Source organism: Pongo pygmaeus, chromosome 11 (genome assembly GCF_028885625.2).
Source record: "Pongo pygmaeus isolate AG05252 chromosome 11, NHGRI_mPonPyg2-v2.0_pri, whole genome shotgun sequence".
NCBI lineage: Eukaryota > Metazoa > Chordata > Mammalia > Primates > Hominidae > Pongo > Pongo pygmaeus.
The window spans coordinates 110,958,410-110,986,123 of NC_072384.2; the positions used below are offsets into that span (position 1 = coordinate 110,958,410).

Below are 27,714 nucleotides of genomic sequence, written 5' to 3' on the forward strand. Positions count from 1 at the left end.
ATTTTTTTTACTCTGTAAAAAACCAATCTGAAGACTGAACTTTTCATGTAAGAAAGTTTATAATAAAGAGAATTTTGGAATGAGATAGCTTTCAATTATTTATATTGTGCTCAAATAATCAATAGTCCTTTAAATGGTTTTTCTTGTTGAAAAAAACCTTCGCTCTTCCCTTGAGAATAATTAGTCGTATCATTATGTCCTAAACAATCCCCTTATTCTCTTGAGGTTATAATTAGCACCATTAAAAGCTGCATTAACTTATCCAGGTCCCTAAGTTAACTTTTTATATAAAATTGAAGACTTCAAAAAATAAAAATAAAAACAAGCTGAGGAAACAGGTGAAGATAATTTCAAATTTTCCCTGTGTCTAAATATCCATTTTACTTCATTAGAATTCAAAATACTTTTCCAAATTTATACCCTTTGTTTCCTAGATTTCTTCTTTTAGCAGGCAACCGGAATGATGAATTAATCATTATTAAATTGTTAACATTGGCTACTGAATTTTCTAACCACTTTGAGAACCTCATCGTGGGCACCTGTGGGGATAAATGTGTCACATTTTCAGTTGCACGTGCTGGAGCCTGTAGTGATGACTGAAGTTAAAAAAAATTGTATTAAGGCACATTACAGAAAAACTTACATTAAATTATTATTTTAATGCCTATTAATAATTTGAAAAAATTCAAACTACTTTCCCTTTCACCGCCAATCCAAATCAAATATATTATAAGACAATGAGACATTTCTCCCTTGGATTATCAGCCACTGCATGTCCTAAGGTCAGAGATTACCACTTTCCTATTTTGGGTTCAGTATTCTACCCATTGTGGGTATGCTGTAAATATGAAATGATAATTATGCTAATTCATATCTGTCTAATCAGGCATACATGATATATGACTCAGAGTATTTAAGCATTTAGGCAGTGATTAACCATAATAATAGTCCCATATGATTCTTCTAATTCTCAAGTTTTATATGCCATCTTGGCTAACTGTTTACAACCATCATCATCTCCTTTCTCCTCCTCATCAACATCAACTAACTTTTATTGTGTGTGTCACTGTACAAAGCACCCTCAGCTATTTTAGAGAGAGCCAGAGTCTTTAGACTTATTTTTCCATATTTATTCACACTTATCACATTTTCTGGTTTCACAGAAGCCTAGCTGCTGAAATAATTTCATTTCCCTCTGCCTGATTGCTCAATTATTTTCTCTTTTTCCTAAATTAGTTTGATTTAATGTCATATCAGCACTTTGAATGGCAAGCCTCAATAATGTAAATCAAGCATATTCACTGCAGGATGCTATTCCTAGTACCTCACTGATTTTCTGACACATTGTGCCTTCTGTGCAGGGGAAAATGGAGACGGGGTTTGAGAGTTCAGTGCTGACCAGGATTTATGCCAGGGTGTTTTGCCAAATATCCTTGTTGAAGCCAGTGCTTTTTCTTACTCTTTGATATCTTTTGTCACCAATTTCTAGGCCTTTGCTATGACCAACCAAATTCTGGTGGAGAAGTCAGTGACAGGTTGGAAAGAAATAGAATATGAAGTGGTTCGAGATGCTGATGACAATTGTGTCACTGTCTGTAACATGGAAAATGTTGACGCCATGGGTGTTCACACAGGTAGGCAAAGTATCTTCAAGAACTATAGTAATGCTTTCAGTTCATGTCTTTGATGGCCACAGCAGTCTTTATAAAGTTGTTGCCTTTAAATTACTATTTCTAGTTGACAGACTAGTGATAACATTTTGCACAAGTATAGTATTTTACAGTATTGAAAATATTCTCACATTCAATTTGATCTTCACACAAACCCTGTGAAGTAAGGCAGATATTATACTGAGTTAATTGAGGAAGAGCAAAGGTAAGCAATATGGTAGAAATAAGATCCATAAAACTTGGTGTTGAGAAATAAGAAGGGAGGTTGAGACGGTTTAAAGCAGACTGAGATGGTAATCACCCAGTAAATGAGAGAATAGGCACAATAATAGAAATAAGTTTTTCAGGAAAGTACACTAGTTAGATAAGAGGGCAAAGATGATAACTTAGGATTTAAAAATGCTAAATTTGAGGTGTGAGCAGAGCTGTCAAAAAAGGGAGTTGAGAATGTGGAGATGGAATTTAAGAAATAAAATAGAAATAAAGAAGTTGATACAAAGACACTGGAAACTGTTGGCATAAAAGGGAAAATTGAAGTCATAGGCATAGACAAAGTATTCAAGGGCACATGTATAGAAAGAGGAGAGAATATGGTTGAACTTTGAACTCTGGGAAACATTTAGATTTATGGGGCAGGGGAAAGAGGAAGTATTACTGTTGAAGATAGAAGAGGAGAATAAAGAGTTAAGAGGAAAATAAGGGTAGTACTCTACCAACTAAGCCAATGCAAGAACTATTTTATAAAAGAGCTTTGTTTTTGGCAGTATCAAATGCTATGCAAGACCAAGACCGATTATTTAATTTGGCTCTTTTGGATGTCCAAGAGAACAATTTCATTGCAAAGTCAGTTCTGTGAGCTCTATTAAAAGGAATTACATGGTATCGAGTGGTAAGCAGAATTGGCAAACTTTCAAGAAGCTCATTCATGCAAAGAATGAGAGAGAAGCTTTGTATGGTTGTCTGGCAATGTTGGGAGAAGACTTCTGGAGGCAGTGAAGATCTGAGCGTGTTTGAAGGCAGAAGGGATGGAGACTAAGATTGCAGATATAAGGGGCTATGATGAGAGAAGTGAAGATGGAAAGGGATGAGATACAGAAAGCCAGCTGATGAGCCAGTCTGAGTGATAATATTCAATGAAAGGAAGAACTTGAGAAACAATTTGAGATGAAGAGCAGGGAAGTTAAAGTCAATCTAGTAAGTAGATGATTGAAGCCTTGATAGCTACTTACTAGATAGATGAACTTGGGAAAGGTTAGAGAGGTTTCTAAAAGTACTGTATCAGAGTAATATGGGCAAAACAGGAATTGGGGGAATACCTGATATCACATATATATCCCAACAAACCCTCAGACTGTTCTATGTCTTGCATCATGCAAGTAGATGGTTAAGTCGCTGAAGTTGGTTATTTCAATATGCCACCAAGTAATGAGTGCTTCTTGGATATATAGGTGACTCAGTTGTTGTGGCTCCTGCCCAGACACTCTCCAATGCCGAGTTTCAGATGTTGAGACGTACTTCAATCAATGTTGTTCGCCACTTGGGCATTGTGGGTGAATGCAACATTCAGTTTGCCCTTCATCCTACCTCAATGGAATACTGCATCATTGAAGTGAATGCCAGACTGTCCCGAAGCTCTGCTCTGGCCTCAAAAGCCACTGGGTAAGACTAGAATAATTGACCATGGGTTTGCAGATTCTTTGCAGATAGAAATGAAAAATTGACAGATAGTGGAAGACCGTGCTGCATTTACAAACTATGTTCCCCTTTTGTGTATGTTAGCTCCAAATCATTTATAGCACCCTGAGGACATGATTATTAATGAGCTTGTTGCCAGATTGAGGTAAATTATATTGCTAGCTCGCTTTGTTTGCTGGCTAATCATAAACGAATCAAAATCTAGGTGGCTAAAGCAGGCTGTGAAAAATCTGCTTCCTAATTGCACTTAGCAGATGTTGTTAAAAGTGCAGATTAATCCTTAATTTTAGTCTTCAACTGTTTTCTTCAGGTGTATAGCCCTATAGCAAATAGTTGACAGAAAATATAGCTCACTTGACTCAAGCATGCAATACACATTACTTTTATCAAAACTCCACAAGACTGAACAGTGCGGAATTTTTTCACAAGTAACTGTTACAACCAAACAAATAAATCTGCTGTCTATATAACAGCCACTAGCAGGCGTGATTGGAGGGAAAGTTAATCAAAACCTTTGGTTTCTAATAATATATTTAGCACCTTACACTTAAATTATGGCATTTAAATGAACACAATATTTACTTCTTTAGATTTTTTTATGTAGTTCCACAGCACTGCATGGAGTGGCGAAAGGCATGTTGCCCTGTACAGGAGTCACAATTCTGCATTCTCACTTGGTTCTTCTATTGACCGTGTGATTTTGAGCATGTCACTCATTGTCTTTATCAGTTTCCTCATTTGTTAGATGGAAGTTGTACTAAAGAACTCATTTTTAATTCTATAGTTCTATGAATTATTTTCTCAAACAGAATAACCCAAACTGACATTCTGGATGAAGATAGTCAAGTTCTCAAAGTGTTAGTTTTGTAAGGAGCCCAAAGTTTAAAGATAATTTGGAGACAGAGCAAGGACCCAAACTTGAAATGCCTACATTTTCTGACCATTATGTACTCTCTTGTACTAGCTAACTCCACTGTATTCTTAGGTGCAGATGTGTATATATTTTCTCAAAAAATATTTTGCAGATTCTCATCTTAGTGGAGGTTAAATACAAATGGAGGTTAAACTTTATTTATCAACAAATCTATTGATTTTGGGTTGAAGAGGTGAAGGTTGAGAGTTGTAGCAATGCATGTAGTGCATAGAGAGTAAATTCTCCTGTGACTTGTGCCTCTATACTTTGTATCATGACTCCTATTATTCTGCAAGTGGCTACTAAATATTGATGCAGAACAGAGAATCAAGTGTCTTATACCCTGAAGTAGAATAATACCAGAAATTTTAAGAAAGACCAATTTATGTTTTGGTCTGTTTTCAATAATTGCTCAAAGAAAAAAAAATAAATTTGTCTTCTTTTTATAGCTACCCATTGGCATTCATTGCTGCAAAGATTGCCCTAGGAATCCCACTTCCAGAAATTAAGAATGTTGTATCCGGGAAGACATCAGCCTGTTTTGAACCTAGCCTGGATTACATGGTCACCAAGATTCCCCGCTGGGATCTTGACCGTTTTCATGGAACATCTAGCCGAATTGGTAGCTCTATGAAAAGTGTAGGAGAGGTGAGTCCTTGGTTTATTACTCTTTTCTTCTTGTCCTCAGTTATTTTGTCAAATTTGTGACACCACTGACAGTGTTAAAGTTGCCTGGATACTGTCAACACATGGACAGTGTTAAAGGTGTAATTGACAGTGTTAAAGTTGCCTGGATATTAGCATACTAATATGCTAACAGTCTCTATTTGACTGTTAACATATTACATATGTTACATGGCCATTTTGCTGGATTTGAAGGTCTTCCTATTCAAAAGGTGAGGCCATATATCTGGGTATATAGTATAGACACACATATGAAAACACATTCATATACATATAACTGAGTTGTAATATATTTTATAACCAAATCAAGAAAGTAATATAGAATATAATATATCAAAAAGACCACCAAACTAAGCTTAAGAATTCAACTTTAGTCCATTCATGCAAATTGTGGCTTTAACTTCCTGAGACCTCATTCCCCACATCTATGGAAGAAGAGGCTGGACTAGTTCATCTCTCAGGATCCTTCCAGCTCTAAAATTCTAAACTGATATGAGCATAGTGGATTATTAAACCCCCTTTAATTATACTAAAAATTTCTAAGCTTTTAACATCTTTAGAAGATTTTTTAGAATGTGCTGTGTTATACTCTATTTGAAATTAAAGTTAGCCTTTGATTATTGCATCTTCAAAGACGCAGTGTTCTTCTGTGTGGGAGGAAAGAAAGGAATTCATATCTCTGCTGAGATTCACTCCCTTGCCTCCTCCCACCAAGTCCTAATCATTTTCTGCATCCAGAAGCTTTGGGATCGTGGAGAAAACATGAAACTTGGAACCAGCTGGACTTGGATATTACTCTTGGCATTGCCACTTATTAGCTACAGACTCTCAGGCAAGACTGAGTTTCAGGATCTGCACCTGTAAAATAGAAATAATAATACCTACCTTGCAGGATTCTTATAATACCCCCTCTTAATAAATGTAATCCATCATTATTGTTATTATTAAATTAGTATTCATAAGTGTTGCATGGGGTAGAGGTTTTGAGTGCTGAAGTATGAACAAATCTCAGTCTTTCTCTATCATTTGTCTATCTACCATTTATCTTAGTTTATCTGTATCTCATCTCTATTTCTGTTGTGGCCAGTGTGGGAGCTTTTAGTCTATGTATCTAAGCTGATTAGAGTACAGAGCAAAAGGCTGTTTATGACATATTGTTCCATATTGTTCTTTATTTGTCCCATAACACAGATTATAGCCTAAACCCAGGCCAGCCATTTCAGAAACGCATGTCACTAATCACAGAAAATATAGATTAAATCTGTCACCAATACAGGGAAAAAGAAAAAGAAATGCTTTACTGGTCTATCATAGTCACACATGAAAGGCAGAATTATTACTATTTTGGCTTCCTTAATTTGTAAGATACTAATGAAAGATTTTAAAGTAATAACAAAGGAACAAATTGATCTTTTAAATTAAAATGTCTTACTAGTTGTAAAACACCAAATATTCGTTTTTTCGCCATTATGGTTGTTTTAAATCTTATTTTTTAAATCATATTTTTTAGTGTACAAAAGACATAGAACGCAAATGCCATGAAAATCTATGTTGCTAGTGTTTGTACCAAATAAACAACTGTTATTTAGTTTACATTTCACGGGAAGCGTCCTTTTTAAATAATGTTCACCATAAAATTGGTAGTTCAAGGAACTTGAGAAAATTATGTAATATTTTCATTTGGGGCTTCTTATCTGGGGGATTTTGTCGTCAAACAAAAAATAAAAGGTAGGGGGGAGTTTTGTTGTTGAACACCTTACATTTAGTTCAAAAAGTGAGCAAACATTTCCTGAGTTCTTACTACATGCAAGACACTGGGAGGATTAAAAAAAGGAATAGATTATAGATAATTGAGATACATTGTCTGCAGCTGGTAAATTCAGAATACCTAAACTGACCCAAATATACAATGAATTATTAATCTCTGGTAAATATTAAAAGATAGTACTTATATATAGGTGCTATGAAAATATAGTAGAATAGGGTTGAGGAAGCCCATTATAGTCATTCCACTGGAAAATGTGAAATAGTCACTCAAGGAAGTTGCATTTTAATAGAATAGGGCAAATGTGGTGGGAAGACGACTTGAGCCCAGGGGGTCCAGGCTGTAGTGAGCCCTGTAGTGCCACTACACTCCAGCCTGGGTAACAGCGTGAGAATCTGCTTCAAAAAGCAAAAATATAGAGAGAGAGTGTTGAAAAGCACAATTTTTGAGCAAACATTTATAGTTAATATATTCCTTTGTTATATGGGTTTCTTCAATTGAATGGATCCCATGTACCATTATATAGATTGTGCTTAAGAATAATAAAAATATATGGAGAGTTACTTATAGAACTAATTTCAGACAAATTTTAAATATGTAATACCTCAAATTTTCTTAAATATACCCAAAATATTTCCTTAATTTTACAGAACCATAAAATGTCTGATTTCTGGCAGTATTTTCCATGCCCAGTCTAGACAATCTATAAACATATTGTCTAACTCTTCAAGACACCACTATGACTTGCAAATTGCATATCTGAATTGCATTAACAGGTTGTTTATTCCTGCTCTTGTGAATTTTCCCTTATTTCTAATTAAATTTGGAACAGTGTGAAAAGGTTATCTGTTTGGCTTTAGTGATCATTGAATATGTATCTTGTCACATAATTGACATGAAGATTTCCTAAACTGACATTAGTGGTAATTTGAGTCTATTTGAGGAATCACAAAAGTTTACTGAAGATAGCATTATGACTGCTATTATTTTAAATTGGAAACCAAAAATGCATAGCAATCTATTATTCTATGAAAAGATTCAAACACAATGTTTATCCAGTGAAAATAACTGGGTAGGTTGCAAGATCAATTTAAGTTTAGTTCTGACATGCAACTTGTCCAAACTAAATCACCACATAATTTTTCTAATTGATTATTGTATAATGAGCTGTAAAGATTGTGGAAAGACACATTGAATTTATCATAGAAAGTTTAGTCTCCTCCTACGTTCAAAATCATAATCATCAGTATTTGTTATGACTCTCAAGGTTCTATTAATATTAATGCTTAGCTATAAGGAAAGCCAACCTTTCTTGAATACTGACTGATACTCATTTACGAATAGTTCTATTTTTGTGTTAATATATTTCTGGTTTCTCTTTATTTGCCTTCCATTCTAAAGAACATGTGCATAAAGCAAGATCTTACTAAGAAAAGGTCTCTATGCTTCAACCTTAAATTTCTTATTTTAATACTATGGTCCAGAGCAGGTACCAGTGATTTCCTCAACAATCTCAGCAAATACAGCTGAACTCCCTGAGTGGTAAAAGACTGACCTAATGAAGATGCATTATACAAAAACCATGGAGAAAGTGAGAGAGGAAGAAAAAAAGGAACACCTTTTTTTTAATTTGAGGGGCTTTATGATATATTTTTTGGTAAATATATATAAATATATATATTTGTATATAAATAAATATATAAAGTTTATATATTTATATATAAATAAATATACAAAGTTTATATATTTATATAAATATACCCAAAATAGTTATACAAATATATATTATATATAAATAAATATATAAAGTTCCGTTACAAATTAAAGATACATAAGCTCTTTCTTTCAATATGAGATCTTAAACATGTATTACAGGTCATGGCTATTGGTCGTACCTTTGAGGAGAGTTTCCAGAAAGCTTTACGGATGTGCCACCCATCTATAGAAGGTTTCACTCCCCGTCTCCCAATGAACAAAGAATGGCCATCTAATTTAGATCTTAGGAAAGAGTTGTCTGAACCAAGCAGCACGCGTATCTATGCCATTGCCAAGGTAAGATGTTACAAGGGGCCCAGAGCTACTAGTTGCTTCTCCAGAATGTAGTCAGTCTGGACATTAAAATAAAACTGAATCACAAAGTGGCTTTAAATCAGGGATTTTTGGAAAATTTTTAATTCTTTTATAGTATTAAACTGGAAACATCTATAGATTTCATTAGTCTTTTACAATTAATGATAAATTATCATTTTTATTTGACTTTAAGCCTGGATTTAAGGGCACATTGCAGTTTTAAAGGATGATTAAATAGATAAAATGTCCCCCTTTTTAAGTATACTTAGTACTAATACTCTTAAGTAGATTTGACAATATTGACTTGTCCTTTACTATTAACTTTATTACATGTTCCTTGAATGTGTAAAATTGTATTGTAGAAAGGAAGGTGCATACAATAATGTCCCTTAGTATGTGCTACTTGAGTCTAGAATAATCTTAATTTATTTGCTTCTCTTTCTGTGTTTAAAAAACAGCAACAGACTATAAAGGGCCCCCATGATTATAGGGTTTTCCATGTAATTATTTTATTGGTCTTACTTTCAGGAAAAAAGGCCCTACATTTCTCACTTCCCTCCACTACTTGCTTCTCATGCAAATTAAATGCCATGTTAATCTCCTTTTATATTTACTGTGCTTAGAGTTTTGAAGTTTCAGCTCATCTGATTTTATAAAAGGTGACTTGGGCAGCTGGAATCTGTCTGGTCAGAAATCCCTGAAAGGCTTTTTGACATTTAAGGAAACGCAAGCATTAATCCTCCAACAGTATCAAACCGCACTCGTTCTACAAAGCTCCACTGACCATTTTATGTGTGTCTGTGTGTGTGTGTGTGTGTGTGTGTGCATGTGGGATGAGTCAGTGAAAACATGAACTTTCTCTTTAAAAGGATTCCCATCTTTGTAATTTGCCTGTGTAGAAACAGAAAAATGTTGTTAGTGATTTTGAACTCATTGCAACTTTTATGTCCATATTTTGAGTCCTTAAGAGACCTGAAGGAGAGGAAAGGATATTTCCTTCATTGCATCCAATGTATATTCTCCTCGCTCTTATGGTTTCTAAATGGAAAATATTTAAGCCCCACTGAAATTCTGGGAGTTGCTATTATCTCTTGATGGACATTTTCCCATGTTGAGTTTCAAGGTAATTAGAATTTTTCTCTGGTGGTGGTGGGTGGGATAGCAGTGATAAGAAGTTATTTTAGAAAGCCATTTCACCTTCATCATTTATTATCCCGATTTCAGTCTTTTATTTAAGAAGCAGCTCATGACATTCGTGTGTGTGTGTGTGTGTGTGTGTATAATATTTTTTCAGGCAAAGGACAGTAAATAGATTTTTTTCCTTAAGTCTAGCAATCATGTTTCTGCCACTTTGAAGGAGATGAAAAAGGGAACCATTTCCAAGTTCCCAGCTAAGCTGTAAAACTCAAGCAAATCTCTCCTTCTTTTCTAACAGACTTATAAAAGATGAGAATCTGGGAAAAATGTGTTGAGGTTCTTTCTTTCACAGGGTACCCTATGTACGAGCAAGAAGTGCAGGGCAGGGTCTGTGTATAAATTATTGTCTGCTCGAGTGCTGGGAGAAGGAACTGATTTCTGTTTGTTAGAGGTCATCATTACTGTTCATTTCAACAGCAGCCAGGAACTTGGTGATTTTGACAGAGTGTAAGGACCGTGGAGGGCTGAAGGGGAAAAAGAATGAAGGGAGTGTAAATCTTTGCTTGCTTTCATGAGTCTTAGAAAGAGCAACTTGCTCTGAGGTCTGATTTTTACAGCAGTCTTATTTCAGGATGACTGGATCATCACCTCTTTTGATTTGGGGAGAATGCGGGGCATTATTTTTGATTTTTGGAACATTAAAGTAACCTCAAACTTGTTTGGGGTCATTATAGACTTCATTACAGTGGTGTTACATAGCAAAGCTGCAGTGCTTGGAGATGAGGTCTTAAGACTGGCAGGATCTTGCTTGCTGTTAGAAATCATGGATTTTTTTTTTATCCAGTCTATCATTGGTGGGCATTTGGGTTGGTTCCAAGTCTTTGCTATTACGAATAGTGCTGCAATAAACATACGTGTGCATGTGTCTCTATAGTAGAATGACTTATAATCCTTTGGGTATATACCCAATAATGGGATTGCTGGGTAAAATGGTATTTCTGGTTCTAGATCCTTGAGGAATTGCCACACTGTCTTTCACAGTGGTTGAACTAATTTACACTCTCACCAGCAGTGTAAAAGCATTCCTATTTCTCAACATCCTCTCCAGGATCTGTTGTTTCCTGAGTTTTTAATGATAGCCATTCTAAGTGGCATGAGATGGTATCTCATTGTGGTTTTGATTTGCATTTCTCTAATGACCAGTGATGATGAGCTTTTAAATGTGGCACATATACACCATGGAATACTATGCAGCCATAAAAAAGGATGAGTTCATGTCCTTTGCAGGGACATGGATGAAGCTGGAAACCATAACTCTCAGCAAACTAACACAGGAACAGAAAACCAAATACCACATGTTCTCACTCATAAGTGGGAGTGGAACAATGAGAACATATGAGCACAGGGAGGGGAACATTTCACATCGGGGCGTGTTAGGGGGTGGGGAGGTAGGTGATGGATAGCATTAGCAGAAATACCTAACGTAGATGACGGGTTGATGGGTGCAGCAAACCATCATGGCACGTATATACCTGTGTAAAAAACCTGCACATCCCGCACATGTATCCCAGGACTTAAAGTATATATATATGTATGTATATATAAAAGAAAGAAAGCATGGATTTGACTGTAGCTGTCCTTTCCTTCCTTCCAGTGAAATGACTACAGGATTCTAGGCCCTCCCTCACTGTATGAGCTTGTGTGAAAACCTCCTTTGATCTCTTAAAAGTTTCAGTAACTTAAGGTTCTCTCCACCTCACAGTGTAGATGGCCGACAGCTAATTGTGCCTTTAATCACTTAGAAAGTAAGACAGAATATTAAGTCTTTGGGAACCTGACTGTAATTACAGGGAGAATTAAACAAAAGAAACATACATTGACTAGGAAATGAAGATGGCTTTGAGTATTTCTGTTCAATGTCATCTTACTCTAGTCAACAAAATTATGAGCCATGCCATATCTCAACAATTATAATCATGGTCTCTCTGATACTACAATTATGTAAAAGCTTTATGAAAAGTAAGCTCCCTGGGCTGAAATATAACGGCAGAGTTACTAGTTGCATATATTTCTTAATGGGTCTTAAAAACGCAGTGTGTTATTCTAAAATATGTTGTTCTGGAATATTTTCTGATTTTTCACTGGGTATATACACGTACACATACACGCATACAAGAATAAGAATAGTCATCTTTTTGTATAAAGATTTTGGTTTTGAGAGTTTATCTCTTTTTTCAGTTAAATTTTCTACTCAGCTTAATGACCCATAGTTGTAGTTTTACTTTTGAGAAATTGCTAAAGTAAGCTTGAGGAAGAGGCTGAGCTGCCTATCAGAACAGAAGTTATTACTACATTATTTTGGAATATATTAGGATTTTAAAAAATGCCTGCCTTAGCACAAAAATCATAGTGACTGATTCAAAATAATTTTTTGTTTGAAGTTCTCTGTGAGGAAATATTCTGGAGGAATAAAGCCAAGCCAGATCTGACCCATAAATTCTCACTGACTATTGTATGTTTGTGTGAATGTGGAGTGAGGTGGTAAAAATATGCTATCTCCTACAAGATAACTATCAACAATACAAGTTAAGTGATCATTATATTAATTCTAGATTTTCTTACCAATTTGGCTTAACTGTAGTTTCAAGAGACTTTCTTTAATTCCAAAGAGATGCACCAAATTTAGGGTATAATGGGTAACACAATCAAATAAAGAGGAGCGAGTCAAAACCTGTTAGATTTTTCTGAGAACACACCACTCAAGGCAGGCACCTCCTCTGTATGCCATTTGTGGATATAGTTGGCACCATCTTTATGTTTATTGGAAGGAATGTCAATGATGTCAGTTTCATGTTTCGTAACTCAGTCTACAGTCTCGGGTTCTCTAAATAGCACACAGAGGCATGACTGCTATGTGTTTTAAACCAAATAAGACATTTAGAAAAATGTTTGCCAAAGAAAGTATCTCTTCTCCTCTTGGCAGGCCATTGATGACAACATGTCCCTTGATGAGATTGAGAAGCTCACATACATTGACAAGTGGTTTTTGTATAAGATGCGTGATATTTTAAACATGGAAAAGACACTGAAAGGGCTCAACAGGTAAGGCAGTGCTGCTCTCATTCATGCCAGACACCTTCAGTGCAATTTTTGAAGAGTCTTCTTCCTACTCTTAAGCATTTGGTCAACATTGTGATTCAATGAGGTAGATAGTGCCATTGTTGGAAAATAGTACCCATAGCCAGAAGACAAATGGCAGGTTTTTTTTAGATGTTTACCTTTAGAAATGTATCCATTAATCTTTTTAATCATCTTCTATTCCCACCCTTGTCATCAGACATAGTAATAAGGTCTATTGAATGCACAAAATTGGTATAGATTGATGAACGGGTATTATTTAATGATGAAGTATTATCTAGATTTAAATTTTATTAATCAATTAAATGAATATTTCTGTGTTCTATAATTTTCCTCTACATTCTGAAGTCTGTTTTCCCCTTTTAATATCAATCTATACATTGCTGTATATTGAGGAGAAAATGCATTCCTTTTGCATTCTACTGTTTTTAAATTGGGACATTCAGTTCAGCATACAAATAAACCACATTCAGGCTTCTCTTAACAGACGCTTTACCTCTGACTGATTTACATTTTTATCTCCATCATGGCCAATTATTTTTAAACTTCATTTTATGTTGAGAATATTTTGATAACATAGTCCTTAAAATCTACTTTTAAATTTTTCATGGGAAAACTGCTGGGGCACCTTAGGCTGATGAAAGCATGGATCAGTTTTAAACATCATCTTCGATAAGAGGAGCATTTATTAGCAGATTAAGAAAGACAATATATCCTCTTGAACTTCTTCCCTCTAAAAGCACTCTGAAATACACTACTATTGGAAAGACGTCTTACCTGCAAACTAGGGATGTGTTTAGAGAAGGAAAAATTTTCTTTGTATAAAAACTGTTCTCAAATGATTCGACAAAATGTAGATACTTTAATCACTTAAAATATCTTTGAGGACAGTGGAAGATCTCAAAACCTGGATTGCTCAACTATTTAGCAATTGCAACATATAATTGGGTTACTGTATTTGCCTGATCAATATGTGTACAAACTAGGTAATAAAACACTTGCTTTTCTTTTTGAGAAAAATTAGGTTCTTTTTCATCTATTTAATTATTGTCCATGTCAAATGCTTGGTTTTGAAAACTGAGGAATTCTATCTGACAAAGATGAAACTAGCTATAGTTGCTTGTAAATCATCCTTTCTAGTGATCACATAAAATGAACAGTAGAGAGAAAATAAGTTAGGAATTGAACCTATACATTTATCTTATAATTTTGCTGACTTAAATTTTCCTTTCTTGGTTTATGATGCCAGCAGAACTTCTGTGTAAAATTATAGTCTGTTCTACTGTTCTCAGTTTCAGGCAACTGATTTCAAATGCCTATGAAACCACTCCAGTTAAGCCACATGGGGGTGCTAGAAACTTATAGTATGCCAGTCACAGCAGTGGAAAAGACCTGGGGTGGAAAACAGCAGATGTTATTGTGATTTAAATTTCCACTTGATATACGTTCTGATTTTTGGACAAATTCAATGTTTTAATTGAATAGTTTTCGTTACAACCAGAAGGCAGGTTGAGATTCTAACTAAGCATAAATAAGGGTATATTGATAGTGAAAAAGGTCCTTGGAGGATTAAAACAACACACTGTAACAGATCACTTATAATATTTTTCTGACTTCCACATTCTGTTGCATTTATTTGCCGACAATTTGACATTTTCAATCTCCATTTTCTGGCATAAATATATTTGTAAATAGGGATATTTTCTATTGTTCATAATGATCTACATTTAAAACTCTTTATGTAAAGCTTTATATCATTTCAAAAATTTAAAAAACTTATACTTAAAATCATTTCTGCTGTATAAATTTGTTTTTGATCCAGGGAGGTTGAAGTGTCTATTATATAGCAAAAGCTAAAGTAAACCTGAAGTGAAACTCACAGATGATCCATGGCATTAGCAAACCTAAACCCTCAACTCATTATCTGAGTGTCACTTTATGGTTTAATTCCTTTCTTTTTGAAGTGTCATTGATGCACACATAGCAATTTGATAACGATTGTTGTTTAGCGGTATTAGATAAATAACAAGAATAGATGGCCACTAAAGCTACCTGTCTCAATCATTTTGTGGCACATAGGGGTCTGAAGTTGAAAGGATATGACAGCTGATGGAATGAATGTTAAGTATGTAAGGCCTTGAGTTTCCTTGCCCTATTTTAATTGTACTCACCATTAGTCTGGGTCATGAGTCCTCTGCTTTTTCTCAGCCCCTCAATATCCAGGGAGGCTTAGTCATCAAGGTATGTACTGCTCCAGCAGTAACAAGAGCTCCCTATTAATGACCTATAGCTGACTTACATATTGCCAGTTTGGAGAGGGGCTGAGAAGATTAGTTGTTCTTTTTCATTTGTATTTATTTATGGTTTACTTTGAAGATCTCAACTGCTTCTGTGTTAGAATGACTGTCTTTAGCTATAGGATTAGGAGCTAGCGATTTATTTGGTGTGTGTTCAGAGAACTCCAAAATTCTCCTGCCTCGACATCTATCTCTGGTGCCAATGTCCCGCACTCCCTTCGTACTTTTCATAGAGATCTTTGAGAAGACAGGCAGTGGGGCTCTCACTTGGGAAAAGAGAATTAAATTAAGAGAAAAAATAAGAATGCTAGACGTGGGTTTTCTGGTTCCATCCTTGTGCTTTGGAAGGAGTGGACTACGGAGCCAGAGAGATTGGTGCGCAGTCCTCCCCACTATATAATCAGAGGTACATCACCTCTTTTATTTCTCCAGATTCATGTTCTTTCTCTTAATCTCTGCTTCTAGTTTTTTTGTGAAGCTTAATTTATATAAGTATAAATGACATCTGACATATTGTGAGGGCCCAAGAAAATTTTTCCTCATTTCCCCTGAAAATAAAAATGCTACTTGTTATAATAAAGTTTACTTTATGATTTTAGATATGTATTATGTATTATGATTTTAGATATGTAGATATGATAGTTAGATATTTAAAGATTCATTTTCAGACTCACAATTTTTATTTGCTTATATATTTTGCAATGTATCATTTCTTAATTTCCTTTATGATGCATCACTTATTTTAATATCAGACCTATTTTTTTAAAGGAAGCAATTGATAGCTACTGATGCAAATGCTATTCTTATCAAAAGATAAATAGCATTCCCTTATGCTAATGAATAAAAATTCATACTCTACAGTTGTTAATCAATCTCGAGTTCTAAAGTCCGATAAACCCATTTAATAGCAGAGGATGAGCATATCATTAAATTGATGGTCAGTCTCTGACTTGTGTTTACATATAGTCATCTAAAATGAAGTTAAGAATTTGGGTCCCAAATAGACTGTACCCACACATGGACACAGGGAGGGGAACATCACACACTGGGGCCTGTTGAGGGGTGGGGGACTAGGGGAGGGATAGCATTAGGAAAAATACCTAATGTAGATGACGGGTTGACGGGTGCAGCAAATCATCTTGGCACGTGTATACCTATGTAACAAGCCTGCATGTTCTGTACATGTATCCCAGAACTTAAAGTATAATATAAAAAGAAATATAAAAACAAGAACATGGTTTATGTTTGAAATGTAAACAATAAATATGCTTATTTATGCAATAACTTCAAACAATATATTTTAAAATAAAATACAATGGAAATTATTAAAAAAGAATATACTCACATATTTAGTATATATAAATATTCACAGACTGAGATGGGGAAAACAAAACAATGATTGTAACTAGGTAGGCATTATGGAAATAACTGGTGAGTTTTCTAAACCTGTGATATAGTAGAAATTATAATAAGAAACCTCTCTCCTTGAAGGGGAGAGATAAACATGTTTCATGCTCATGATGACGTATGAAGTCTCATCTTTCTGCAGGGTGATGAGACAAGAGGGATAGGTGTATTAGGCCATTCTTGCATTGCTATGAAGAAATATCTGAGACTGGGTCGTTTATGTAGAGGTTTAATTGGCTCACAATTCTGTAAACTTTACAGGAAGCATGGTGCTAGCATCTGCTTGGCTTCTAGGGAGGCCTCAGAAATCTTACAGTCATGGTGGAAGGCAAAAGGAAAGCAGCCGTGTCCTATGGAAAAAGTAGGAGCCAGCCAGAGAGAGAGAGTCGGTGGGGGAGGTGCCACATACTTTCAGACAACCAGATTATGCAAGAATTCACTCACTATTGCCAGGAGAGCACCAGTGGGATGGTGCTAAATCATTCATGAGAAATCTGCTCCCATTATCCAGTCACCTCCCACCAGTCCCCATCTCCAACACTGGGGATTAAATATCAATCTGAGATTTGGGCAGGGACAAACATAAAAACTATATCAACAGGTATCAGAATAATCAGCTCAGCATCCTAGCTTTGAGTGCTTGCCCCCTCAGAACTCAGTATGCTCTCTCTAATACCTGAATATAGTAGCAATGGCTCCCCTCACAAGACTTCTGAAGCAATATCTATTCTTACCAGCTTAGGTAATAACCATTATTTAGACAGCTTCAGCCAAAAAAAAATCTCTTTCCCGCTTACACTCACTGACTTTCTCCTTTTCCACTTAAACTGCTTATTGCTACCCAAGGGCATGCTAGGGAAGCTGACTGTTCTAGGCAGTTCCCCAAATTTATAGGCTGGTGTAGTAGCATTAACTGACCTAGGGTAATAACATATTTACAGTGGATTTCTTTAGGATTTGAGAAGTTTCTTTTTACTCAATGTGATATAAGTTGTGTCACGTAGGATTCGAATACTTGTTATGTGTATGCTTTGGAATTTAGATGTTTAATGGTCACCAAAGGTCTTTTAACTTCACATTGGCAGATCACCCTGCAAGGAGTTTGAGGAAAATGAAGTCTATATAAATTTTTAGTGGAAACACAACATGTGCATAATCTCTATCCAGTAGCCTTCACTGCTAAGCTATTGAGATTTTAGTCTGGTTTTCCCATACTCACTCTCCCAGTGCCGACGCTTTCACATATTGTGCTCTTCCCATGTAGCATTTTAATAAATACCAAAAGAAAAATATCCTTACTCTGATCTGTTAGAAATTATAAAAATCTCACCTATAGTTCTTTTTTCCATTAGTGCATAGATTCAATTTTGGTCATGTAAAGGTCTCCTGCCTGGAGAGAGGAAATGCAGGTACAATAAATCAAATAAAGATGTCAAATGTCTTCACCAACTAGGTTCTTCTGATATAGCCTATTCCTTATTGTAACCAAATAATGAATTTATAACTCTTAATACTGAAACTTGAATTTTGATTCAGTTTAATAATTCTGAATGCCTTCCAAGTGTAAGATAATAATCACAAAAATTTTTGGACTACATATTAAGCACTGTTCTAAGCACATTATTTTGTTTAATTCCTAACACAACATTAAGAAATCAGTGATTGTCCTAATTTTATTGATAGTAAACTGAGGCACTGAGAGATTCAGCAGTTTCCTCTACATCACATACTAATAAGTAACAGAATTGGGATCAAGTCTAAGCAGGACTCCAGAGCCCAGGATACTTGCTATTTAACCCCTTATATTTGATATATAATTATATTCTTACATACTTTTTACTTTTTTAGTAAAAAGTAAACATTGTTTTTATGTACAATGTTGCTATTTATGTGAGCAATGTTGTAGATGATGCATAAAAAGAATACTTACATGTGAGTATATACTTACATACTTAAATATCAAATACAATATATTTGTATTTGTATATACCATAGATGACTGCTTAAAAATAATACATATATGTGTATGCTTATATACTTACATATCAAGTATATAGTATGTAAATGTGCATGTAAATATATTAAATATATGTAAATATAAGCAAATACATACACACACAGAAACAGGTTTGCTTAGGGGTATAGAAACAGATTTGTTTAGAGGTGTAGATAACATCTAGAGGAAATGAGAAGTAAGACTACCTAAAATAGACAGCTTCAGTTTAGAAACAGTAGCCAATAAAGGAGTGATAGTCCTATCATGGTAGAACCAGCATATATAATGAAGGTTTCTACTATATTATTAATAAACAAGCACAGGTACAAATATCCTTCAGGTGGACTCCCCTTGCTATAAGTATGTAAGGAATTCAACTATAATAGAGCTTGTGAGAAGGAACTATTTCAGGACTTTACACCCCAAGCATTTATAATACCAATTGGAATGGCAATTTTATATTGAAACACAATCATGGTACTTAAAAAAAAAAAGACACATGAACAGGGAAGAAAAAAAAAGTGAGCGTACAATTACCAGCTTTAAGCATCTGCTTATCCCTCTGGCTGTAACTGTTTTTAATTTATTTCCTTATTTTGTTTTTTTGGTTTCTTTAGCTATTTCTGACTGACATATCCAGCTTGGGGATTTTATTATACCTGCCTAAATTGTATAATTTCGTTCTTTTACTGGCTAAAACTAAGCTGAATTAAGTTTTGAATCCTTGCTTCAAGTGATTAGCTTAAAGAAGATGGCCAGCCTCTGCTTTTGCTATATCATGTTAAATCATCAAAGTGAAGGTTTTCTACCATTTATGATGATTGCTTGTTCTTGTGCATTCCATTCATTTTGGGCAATTTTCCTGGAATGGTCCATTTTGCTCTCTTGTTTTTATGTACAATGCCGCTATTTATGTTAGCAATGTTGTAGATGACTACTTAAAAAGAATCTATTTTCATTCATTTTACACGTTCAAAAGTAGGAGATATAACCATTGTGATACAATTTATACCATATGAGTATTGGAAACTAAGATTTGTATTTGTTTCCCTATTGTTGACATAAATTTTCTATGGATTTATTTACAAATTATCCAGATACTGCTTTTGTCTAATATTCTATAGGTTTCATGTGGTTTTTTTTTTGCTATCTTCACTCTAATAACTTTAATATTCTCTTTCCTCTTTACTGCTTATAGTCAATATAGTTTTTAAAAAAAGAGTAAAGTGCACTTTTCAAGGGTCCAATTTCCATCTGAAATCACTATATTCAATGTGATAAACTATGTCCATTGGTGAGTGGTGAAAAATCATAGGCGTGCCTATTGCTTAGGAAAACAATCTAGGACAACCCTGGTGAGTTCCACTTGGGCATTCAAGTGCTAAATTGAGCTCAGTAAAGTTGGCCATTTCCCTGCAGCCACAAACTTCTGGCAGATGTAATAATGCAGGTGTCACCTTAGCTGGAACACTCCCTTTGAATGTCCTCTCCTACACATGCTAACTTCTATTGACTTTTTATTTAGCTTGCTCACGAGGTATGGCAACAATCAGGCAAGAACGTTTTGTGCTTATGCTTGATTGAAGTTTCTGGGGGGGAAAGTGTCACCTAAGAGTTGTTGGAACTTAGATATAAGAAACAGAAGGGTCAGTACTCTACTTTCTGATGACAATGTATATTTTCTGGTAGAAAAAAATCAACAACTTTCATCTTAAACTACTAAATATACAAGTAATTTAAAGAAAGATAATATAACATATAATCACATTATAATTTTTGTGATACTTTACTATGACATATTTTTGTGATAGCATCTATTATTTTGGATATAGAAATGAGAATGGAGGTGATTGAACACTTTAGTGGAACCCATTAATTTGATTTGCAGGAAATGGTCTTATGTCTTCTCATATTACTACTAACTCACACGATATTCTAAGCCTCAGTTTCACCCTAGTAAAAACAAAACAAAAAGAAACAACAAGAACTCCCTTCTTATTTTACTGGTCAGTCATGCAGCTAGCTGAATATATACTATATGTAAAGTAACAAACTTTAAAGAAAAACAATCTTACCAGTTATTACATATTACCATTCTATGCTTTCAGTCTTTATACTCCAAGCCAGTTATATAATGAACCTCTTCAGGTATACTAAAAAATGGGGCTTATATATACAAGTACTTATTTCTTTGTAAGAGAAGAGTAATACCATGGGAAATTTTATAACTCTGTGAACTAATGCCAAAAATACGTTTTATTTTTAATTTGCTTTTATGTTCCATGTAATAAAAGGATATTTTAGGTGATGTCATAGGTTTGATAGGACTCCACTAATTTTTAAAGTAATAATTTATTGAGATAGATATAAAATTTTACATCAAATATTTAACGTTCTGAGAGTCTTCATTTGTTATTTAAATAGTGTTTTCATAGTTTTGGCAAACGATTGTGCATTTTTGAATTTGTGAGAGACTACTTACGAGTCTGGCATGGACAAGATGAATGTTTTGCTTAAAAGGTTTTCAGAGTAATATTCACATGACTCATAAAGTGCCTATTATGTTTCTGTATATTCGTTATTGTATGTTTGCTAGTTCATAAGAATATACAACTTAAAAATTAAGTTGATTTAAAATAACACATACTCAGAATATGTGTATATATATCTATAAATAGTCAATAATTAATACATTATTCCTGTGTTAATGTCTCTGAACTAAGCATGATGGGATGTGTATTTGCTTGATGGCATTTCTTTTTATTAGGAGCTGTTATTAGACCAAATGGTACTTGTTCTTCTATTCAGTCATTATGTATTGGGTAACTACTATGTGTAAGGTTTTGTGCTAGTTCCAAAGCCATTTGTTGATGAATAATCACTAGTTATTAGACCAAATGGTATTTGTTGTTCTATTCAGTCATTATTTATTGGGTACCTACTATGTGTAAGGCTTTGTGCTAGTTCCAAAGCCATTTGTTGATGAATAATCACTAGTCATTGAACCTATAATGTAGGTTTATAACCTATACAAAGAGCTATACATAGACAGGACACATTAATGGACATGTTAGAAGCAGAAATATGAATTCATGAAAGTTTAGTGGAGGTTAGAAAAAAAGCTCTTAGCTAACTTTACACGTTATCTCATACAAGTCTCAATGTACAGTTTTTAGAAGGTATGTGTCTCTATCCCATATTTTTCAAAAGAAATGATGACTCAGAATGTTTAAGTAAATTCTCCTTACTCCATATTGGAGCCAGGTTTTGAGTTCAGAAATTTCTCAGTTCAAGGACAATATTCTTTCCTTCAATATATCCCACTGTCATGGGAGCCAAAGGAAGAGAGAATTTAAAATAAATGAAATAGAAAGACACTTTCAAGAGGATTGCATGGTTTAGAGAGAGAAGAGAGAAACAGAATTAAGTCCTCATTTGATGTTGGGTAGGTAGGAGTGGAAGCTAGGCTATAAGGTCCAAACACATAGTGAGAAAGAAGTAGGTAAAGGTATGAATTCTACACAGGAACTGACAAATTGTGTTTGCTCTTTATCCTATTTATGCTATTTTTCATAACAGTGAAAATCTGACTATGAAGAAATTAAGATAGTATAAGAAGAAAAACTAAAGTGGATATTAGCTACCTGTTTGTTCATTGGGTGAAATAGTTGATGCCACACAGTCTTACTTCATTGTTCCATAAATATTGCATATACCCTAATATCATCCCCCAATTAAATTGTAATTTTCATTAGGGAAAGTATCCAATACCATAATGTCTTAATATGCTTTTATTATAGGTCTTTCTTAGCAAGAAATTTTGTTAATTTGTATGAATGCAGAATAGAGTTCACTATGGCATAAGGTATAAGTCATAATTTCTGAAACAGATACAAATGGTTTCCAATTCTTTATTTACCATATACTTTCTTGGGAATTGATATATGGTGCTTTGTAAACAATGTTTGTATGATAATATAACAAATAAACATTCTTGGTAGAAAGTGAAAATCATCATTTCTTAGTGATGGCAAAGGAGGGGGAATTGTAGAGCAAAATGCATATGATTCCTGGTTGTTCAAAGGGATTGAATTCACAAAATTCACAAAATTATTAATTAGAAAATACATAGCCCAAGATATAAACTGACTGTGTTGGGAAATATTGTAAACCAACATCTCTAGGTTTTAATTTTTTAAAGTAGTTATGTATCTACTAATTAGCTAGGAAGGCTCTGAATAAACTTTTGTAATAAAAAGTTTTATCTAATTGTTTTATATTGTTAAAGATTATATACATGTAGGCATTATAGGTATATCAGGAAATCTCCTGGTGAGAACTAACCAGTGTTTGTGTACTCTTGATCTTCAAAAATTATCCATGTTTTCAAATTTTTGCATTTTCTGAGAAGTTTTTGTGAGAAATATTCATAGACATTTTCAACTATATGAAAGGATATGATTTTATTAACCAGTGAAAAAGGTTAAGGCAAAAATAAATACTTATTTAAAATACAGGCATCTACTGTATTTCTCCGGTGACCTTAAAGTACATTTCTATTATAATAAAGGTGAAAAATATCACCATCCTATTTTTATGGATGGTGAAACTGAATCACACGAGGTTTGTGTCATACTTTATGTCACACCAGTCAGAGGAAAGCAAGGAATCTAGCCCAGGGCTCCCACTTTCAGTTTTAGTCACTAACCCTTTTCAAAAGCTTCTTTTTCGAGATATGACTTTTAAATCAGACAGCTGGAGATCAGTTCCTCCTTAGCTGTCAAGTTGTGAGCTGCCTGCATTGTTGACCCCACTTAGAGAGGAAACATTGTGAGGAATTTGCCCTTTTCCAAAACTCTTGGGGGAAAACACAGGAAGTCTGGCAGGGAGAAAGCCTCAGCAAGTCACCTTTGAAAAATGTAAACAGGATTTTCAAGGGTACAAAGACCCAGGATAAGAATTTTCTTTTTAAGTTTTGCTTTATTTATAATAAAATATTGTATATATTTATACACAATATACATCTATAGATATCTTTTCTTTAAAGTACAAATACCTTGTCTTCCATGTTTAGGCAGGTGTGAGTAAAACAACTCTTGAGCGTAGAATGGAATTAAATTTACGCAAAATAAGCTGCCAGAGCTATAATTACAGAAGCTAGACAATTAGTTGCTGAGCCCAGAATTTCTTCAGCTGCTAATTTATACTTGAGATGCCTTTATGGGGCATAAAGCCTTTGAGTCTGACCTTGGGATAGAGTCACGCACTTCGTATCCAAAAAGTATAAGGCAGCGACCATGCCTCCTAACAGTGGAGTAAATACCCGAGAGCACTCTCTCTCCAGAAGATCAATTTTGATTTGCAGGGCGTCAAAAGTATGGTGGCCCTCGCCACCTCAAGGTGTGAGTACAGAAATACTACACAGGAGAGGAAAGAAAACAAAGGGAGCTGAGGTGCTGGGCCAAATGTAGGCGACTTGCTAGTTTTGCTCTTCTAAACTTCTCCTGCTTCTTCTCTTCTTTCTCTTCCTCTTTCTCCTCCCTGTTGGTCTGGTTCTTTCCCTTCCTCCTTTTCCTCCAGCAATTGTTATCTATTAAGCACTTACTACCTTCTTGGTGTTGTGCTGAACACTTGCCACATTTATTATTTTATCTGGCTGATGAGTCTTTTTCTCAGGATGGTGAAGCATGACTACAGGTTTTGGGCAAAGGTATTTGCCTAAGGTTGAAGTAGGCATTTTGACACCATTTCCCTATATAACTATAATGATGATAATGTAATGGCCATCACAACAATATTCACCTGGCAGTATTAAATTGCAGCTACTTCTTCTACCCCTCCCCTTCTACCCACTCTTCAGCTGACAAACTGACTAGTATATAGTTGTAGTGTCAAGTGGATGATAATTTTTGATCTCATGGATATTAATGTGCATTTTCTATGTCTTCTTATGAAAAACCCCAGATAATAAAGATATCTGCTTTCCATGTAGGTAGTAAGCCTCATATCAACATAGATTGAATATGACATGTCACCAGGAATTTAATTCTAGAATTTTCCCACATCCTCCTAAAAATAACTTCTCCTTTTCCTCCTTTCTAAAAATGGCTTACATTTTTTCCTTCAAGAACTAGAAAAATGTAGTCAAAAATTATTCTTATATATCTTACATTTTTCTAGGAAAAAAATATGCAGTAGTTATTAGTAGATAAGCTTCAGTTAAGTTTTTGGGAGACTGAGACAGGCAGATCACGAGGTCAGGAGTTTGAGACCAGCCCGGCCAACATAGTGAAACCCTGTCTCTACTAAAAATACAAAAGTTAGCTGGGCTTGGTGGCAGGTGCCTGCAGTTCCAGCTACTTGGGAGGCTGAGGCAGGAGAATCGCCTGAACTGGGGAGGCGGAGGTTGCAGTGAGCTGAGATCACGCCACTGCACTTCTGCCTGGGCAACAGAGTGAGAGACTCTATCTCAAAAAAAAAAAAAAAAAAAAAAAAGTTATTTATTTTAACAAGGCTCTAAGTAATTCTTTCTAGAAGTCATAGAAAGATATATTGAAATATATTTACATATTTGTTGCTTGGTACAACCTATGTGATGTTTGGAAAACTGCTCTGTGGAAACATGATGATTTAAACAAAGATGATGGAGATGTTTTAAAATATAGGACTTTCAAATAAATTTATTTGCAATAACAAATTGTAAAACACCAAAGAGTGCCCATTCAATCCCTATTTTCTATGAGGCCTTATAAAGTGTTCCTTTTTATCTGTTAGATTTAAATTCTGTACACATAAAAATCTTATACTCAGGGGAAAATCCAGAATTTTGCTTACTGAGTACATCTTCTTTATTTTGGGGAAGGCATACATTGAATAGATTTAAAATTATAAATAAATGTATTCATCAGAAATAACAGAAACAATATTTCATAGTATGGACTTAACCCTTTAGTCCAATTGGCTCAAGCAAAAGCTATTTGATTGGTATCAGCATGCTGTTTTTTTTTTTTTTTGAGACGGAGTCTCGCTCTGTCGCCCAGGCTGGAGTGCAGTGGCGCGATCTCGGCTCACTGCAAGCTCTGTCGCCTGGGTTCACGCCATTCTCCTGCCTCAGCCTCCCGAGTAGTTGGGACTACAGGCGCCCGCCACCACGCCCGGCTAATTTTTTTGTATTTTCAGTAGAGACGGGGTTTCACCGTGTTAGCCAGGATGGTCTCGATCTCCTGACCTCATCATCTGCCGGCCTCGGCCTCCCAAAGTGCTGGGATTACAGGCGTGAGCCACCGCTCCCGGCCAGAACACTTTCTTATATACGAATTGACATAACTTACTACTTTGGTTAGGCAGTTTCCATTTGTTTTTCATCTTGGTAAAGACGAAAGGTAAAATTCAAATTTGGTAAAATCTAGGGCAGAGAGAGAGTCATTGCATCTTAAATTAAGAACCATGGGCCGGGTGCGGTGGCTAAAGCCTGTGATCCCAGCACTTTGGGAGGCCGAGGTGGGCAGATGATGAGGTCAGGAGATCGAGAGATCGAGACCATCCTGGCTAACTCGGTGAAACCCCAACTCTAATAAAAATACAAAAAAAAAAAAAAAAAAAATTAGCCGGGCGTGGTGGCGGGCGCCTGTAGTCCCAGCTACTCGGGAGGCTGGGGCAGGAGAATGGCGTGAACTCGGGAGGCGGAGCTTGCAGTGAGCCGAGATCTTGCCACTGCACTCCAGCCTGGGAGAGAGAGCGAGACTCTGTCTCAAAAAAAAAAAAAAAAAAAAAAAAAAAAACCATGAAAAAACAAAATGTGGTTTATTAAGGCTCAAAAATTGCAATTAACCTACATTAAGCATTTTTCTTCATCATTATTCCTTGTATTCACAGAGCATAATTATGACATTATATTCAATACTAAATGAGTGGCTTTACCAGATTAAGAGTAATATGATATTTCTGGTTTATTAGGGTCATTAAAGATTAGCAAAAAAGAACATGAAATTCAGAAAATTAAAACTTGCCTGTTTAAAGATGTCTACATTATCAGTTTCTCATAAGGTTTCCTTCTTAATGTTGATTTTACTGTTATTATTATTAGCCTTTAAGGTAAAATATAGTTTTAAGTATGCCATTTTTTGAAAACTATTACTTGTAACATTTTAGCATTATTGTGATAGAATCTGGGTCCACTTAGCACTATTAGATCATTTTCTTGATGCCATACTTTCATGTGAACATTGGATCTAGGTATTATTTGCTCTGTACAAGAAATATAAAGATTCAAGTCTTCTTAAATTCCTTCAAAGACCTCATTCCTATATAGAAACAGCCATGGTACTCAAAAATTAAGACAAAATAGTAGTGTCTACCCAATTGCCTGGGTTTTTATACTTTGCTTTTCTAAATGCCACTCCTATTTTTGAAAATTGTCGTTTGCATTTCTCTTAAGGAAACACGTAGCAACTTGTCTCCTTGAATGAAGAGAGGTGACAAATAATTTCTCCACTGATGGCATTATTGTGATTGTGGCATGGTCTTGAACCTGTGAAATGCCAAAAATAATAAGTGAAGCAGTAAAAAACTCAAGAGAGAGGCTAGTGAGGGTTCATGAGGCAGAGAACATATATCTTACTCAATTCTCTTATTAAAGCAGATGTCATTATTGAACATCAGGCTTAGTTTTTTTCTGCCTTTTGGAGTGTTTTTTTTTTTTTTTTTTAAAGAGGATAATAATAAAATTGCAAACCCATCCCATAATTGTAGGCCAGGTGGAGTGCTCATTTTCACATTAGAGCTTGTGCAATCTGGAGGGAAATTTGGTTTAGTATTACTCGTGAGTTGGTGGATCAGATGAAAGCCAGTCAAGTGGAAGAGAGGACTGTGTGAAGTGCGCTGGCTCCCCTGATAATTAGAATGCTGCAGGCGTTCCTCCAGTCAGCTAATAGATTTCCCTA

The 27,714-nt window shown here is 35.0% G+C and overlaps 1 protein-coding gene across 1 annotated transcript in view; it reads left to right on the forward strand.

Annotated features, from left to right (window-relative positions):
- CPS1 (carbamoyl-phosphate synthase 1) overlaps window positions 1-27,714 on the forward strand; it is a 120,061-nt gene that overhangs the window by 47,141 nt on the left and 45,206 nt on the right. The window contains exons 17-21 of the mRNA XM_054477399.1: window positions 1,490-1,634; window positions 3,119-3,329; window positions 4,728-4,926; window positions 8,603-8,779; window positions 12,918-13,036. Coding sequence (XP_054333374.1) covers window positions 1,490-1,634; window positions 3,119-3,329; window positions 4,728-4,926; window positions 8,603-8,779; window positions 12,918-13,036 — 851 coding nt within the window. The remainder of the gene's footprint in view (window positions 1-1,489; window positions 1,635-3,118; window positions 3,330-4,727; window positions 4,927-8,602; window positions 8,780-12,917; window positions 13,037-27,714) is intronic.